Source organism: Volvox carteri (assembly GCF_000143455.1).
Source record: "Volvox carteri f. nagariensis unplaced genomic scaffold VOLCAscaffold_44, whole genome shotgun sequence".
NCBI lineage: Eukaryota > Viridiplantae > Chlorophyta > Chlorophyceae > Chlamydomonadales > Volvocaceae > Volvox > Volvox carteri.
The window spans coordinates 407,534-411,103 of record NW_003307587.1 but is presented as its reverse complement, the minus strand read 5'-3'; the positions used below and the strand labels follow the sequence as shown (position 1 = coordinate 411,103).

At 55.2% G+C, this 3,570-nt stretch overlaps 1 protein-coding gene across 1 annotated transcript in view; it reads right to left on the bottom strand.

Annotated features, from left to right (window-relative positions):
* Positions 1-3,570, bottom strand: part of VOLCADRAFT_95457 (uncharacterized protein) — a gene marked incomplete at both ends in the record, with an annotated part of 14,134 nt that overhangs the window by 6,194 nt on the left and 4,370 nt on the right. The window contains 6 exons of the mRNA XM_002954555.1: positions 1,368-1,460; positions 1,824-1,871; positions 2,023-2,040; positions 2,272-2,382; positions 2,751-2,827; positions 3,426-3,546. Coding sequence (XP_002954601.1) covers positions 1,368-1,460; positions 1,824-1,871; positions 2,023-2,040; positions 2,272-2,382; positions 2,751-2,827; positions 3,426-3,546 — 468 coding nt within the window. The remainder of the gene's footprint in view (positions 1-1,367; positions 1,461-1,823; positions 1,872-2,022; positions 2,041-2,271; positions 2,383-2,750; positions 2,828-3,425; positions 3,547-3,570) is intronic.

Below are 3,570 nucleotides of genomic sequence, written 5' to 3'. Positions count from 1 at the left end.
TAGTACCAAGCCAAGGGGGGGAAGTCCAGGATGGGTGTTTTGTCGGGAAAAAAGGGAGGGTGACAAGGGAGGGAGGGAGGGAAGCGGCCTACGAGCTCTTTTTCTTTTCCCCCAAAACCCTACTAGTGCTATTGATAATGATCTTCACCACCTCCCCCGTCCCCCGTTCCCCCCCACACACAAAACACACAAAACACCAGCACCCCCCCCCGGAAACAGCCCTTTCCCCCACCCTCAAGTTTCAACCTCCCATGAACAAAAAGGCGAGGACCCAAACCGCTCCCCGCCGCCCTGCCCCTCTACCCGTCCAGGGCTCGCATGATCACCTCGCAAAGCCCGGGCTGTCGTACCAACCTCCCCAACCCAACCCCTCGGACCCCACCTCGCTCCAGAACCATCCTCTCCAGCTCAGCTAGGGTGGTTGCATCCCGGGGGCTCCGATCCTCTCGTACGGCAACCACTCGGGGGAATCGGAGGGAGTAACGGCTCGCGAAGGTGTCGCTGGTGATGGTGCGAACTGGGGATATGGACATGAATGTGTTTGCGGTTATGTACGACACATGAGGGAAAAGGAGTGGTTGATTTGTGTAACCACACCCACAAACTTTCTTCGCTCCCTCCAAAAACTACCCAACCACCCAACTACTCAACCACCCAACCACCTCAGGATCCGGATCCGATTGCCCCTCCTAAGACGCCGCAAAACCCACACACGCGGCGCCCCATTCTCCGCCTTATTCTCCCAACCAACCAACCAACCAACCAACCAACCAACCGAGCCTCCCAGCCTTAACCCGATTGCGCATTGACACATACACACACCCCAAGCTCCCCAACCCCCAAGTCCCCACCCCCCAAGCTCCCCAACCCCCAACAGCAAACCCTAAAACCCAGATCACCCACCATCCGCCTTCACCGTCAGCACCAGACTCCTCAAAGGCTCCCGCACCCACACGTCGGGTCGCTCCCTCGCAGCGCCCGTTAGCCGGTAACAACGAGGAGGCCGTTGACCCGGACCCAGCTCAACTAGCAACGGTCGCAACCGCTCTCGTACAAGCTCAGACTGCTCCGCGTTCAGTCCTGTACCCACGCTGTTGTGTCGTACAGTGCCGTACAGTTTTGTGTTCGCCAGATGGGGCCCGTAGTTTGGAAGGGGGGGATGGGAGGGCCGGGGGGTTGGGACGTGGCGGGTTTTGCGGCTGGTTCTGACACACGCACATACACACGCACATACACACGCACATACACACGCACATACACACGCACATACACACGCACATACACACGCACAAACACACGCACAAACACACGCACAAACACACGCACATACACACGCTGCCCCCTTTCACTCCTCCTCCTTCACTCACCGGCAGAAGCTGACAAAGGTAGACGGTTCCGCCCCCGGCACCCGAGGGGTGTCGGCCAGGGCCAGAAGGTACTCGCTCAAACGCCCGCCACGTCTGTGTCCGAGCATACGTACGACACGTACAACATGTACGTGTACGACATGTGCACGGTAGCATAGGAAATGACGAGGGAGAGAGGGTAATACAGAGCATGGTCGACAGCGGGATGATGGTAATGGCAGTTGGTTCGGTCGGTAGTTGGTAGTTAGTTTACAGATATGGGGGCGAAGGCGGTGCGGGACATAACTGCCTTCCGCAAACACACACACGCACACACACACACATGCACACACACACATACACACACACACACACACATACACACACACATACACACACACACACACACATCACACTGGGTATTCCCCCGCTGGCCCCCCTCCTCTCCCCCCCCCAATCACCTAGCCCCCTCCTCACCTGCCGCCAGTTCCCCACGCCGCCCCGATTACCACCTGACGAATGACCCTCCACGGGTTTGAGGCGGTGGTGGTGTGTGTGTGTGTGTGTTTTGGGGGGGGAGGGCATGTCGGGGCTGATCCAAGGAAAACACAACATAAAAACAAAAGATAAAAACCCTAGGGTTTTTTTTACATACTTTTATTTTTCACTGGCATACCCGGGTGTGGGAAGCAAGCTGAGGATTTGGGGAGCAGGTGGGCAGGCAGGAGGTGAGGGGGGGCTGGTCGGGGCTGCGTTATCGCCCGACACAGACCTCGGTAAGAGGGGTGTTGGGATCCGGCTTTGTACGGATGGTGGTTTTCTCAACCGTCGGTTCGGGGAGTTGCCGTTGGAAGGGGAGCAACATCAAACAGAGATACATAAGGCCCCACACAGGGGGGGGGACGAAACGGGGTACCGGACTCACCGCATCGAACTCGCTGCTGTCCACGTAATCGGGTTTGACCTTGAGCCAGGTTCCGGAGCGGTCGTTGAGCTTGTACGGCGAGTCCAGTGCCTTGATGACGATGCCCTCCTCCTGTCCACACACATACATACAAACATAAATTACATAATACATATATGTTACATGTGCTACATATAAACATGCACTACGTTTGTATATTACATATATACACATATACGCTGTGCTGCGGTTTCGATCCCCTGTAGTATCTTGGATATCACGGAATCTGTCATCCGCCGATCGTTCTTTTCTGCAAAAAGACGTGATACAACATCCCCCCCCTTTTTCGCAACCCACAGTGTAACCCATACAGGCCATACACAGACACGTTTCCGTATCGCCCCTCCAGGTACCCGATCGCATGGGCCGCTTTGCCGTACCTAGGTTGCAGTACAGTGTAGTACATCCCAGTACACGCACACCAGTACGCGCATTCTTACCTGCTTGGCCAGCGCCCGTTCGTACACGTCCTTTATGTCGTCCTCGCCCGTACCTTCCTTGCTGTACACCTCGCCACCTGCAAGGTAAAAAAACGCCGTACACGCCTGTCGTTCTGCGACCATTGGGGCCCCTTAGTAAAACAATACACATGAACATATAACAGCACAAACATATATACATATATATGTATACAGTGTAATCTAAGTCATACATATACACATATATATATATGTATATATGTCTGTGTGTGTTACATGCGCCACACTAAAGCGAAGTGCGGGCAAGGCTTTTGAAATTCCGCTGCAGGTTTGTTGGAGGCTTCTACAATCTTCCCCAACACTTCATTTGTGAGGTCATCAACCACCTTCATCATCTCAACAGCCTCCAACGCTCCGGTGGGGGCGGTGGCAGGGACTGCTGGGCTAGGGGGAGCTATACACCCCCCACACACATACTTCCAACAAACAAACAAACAAACAAACAAACAAACAAACAAAATAATACGCAAATTGGACGGATCTGAACCTGATTTTAGATCTGGATTTGAATCTGGATCTGGATTGGTCTGGATCTGGATTTGGATCTAGTGGTCTCAGGTGGAGCTGCACCTTCCCTCACGTACTTCCCCTCCTTCGCCCCCCCCCCGCCCCTTACCCTCCATATCCCCCACCTACCCAGCAACTTCATCCCGGGCAGTAGCGGTACGGCACGAAACCTGATCACACCCGTAGGGCCCACGGGAAGTCCCTCGGGGGGGCAGCTGCGTAAGGCCCTTCGGAGCAGCTGGTGGCGCTCCTGGACGGAGAGGGGGGGGGAGGG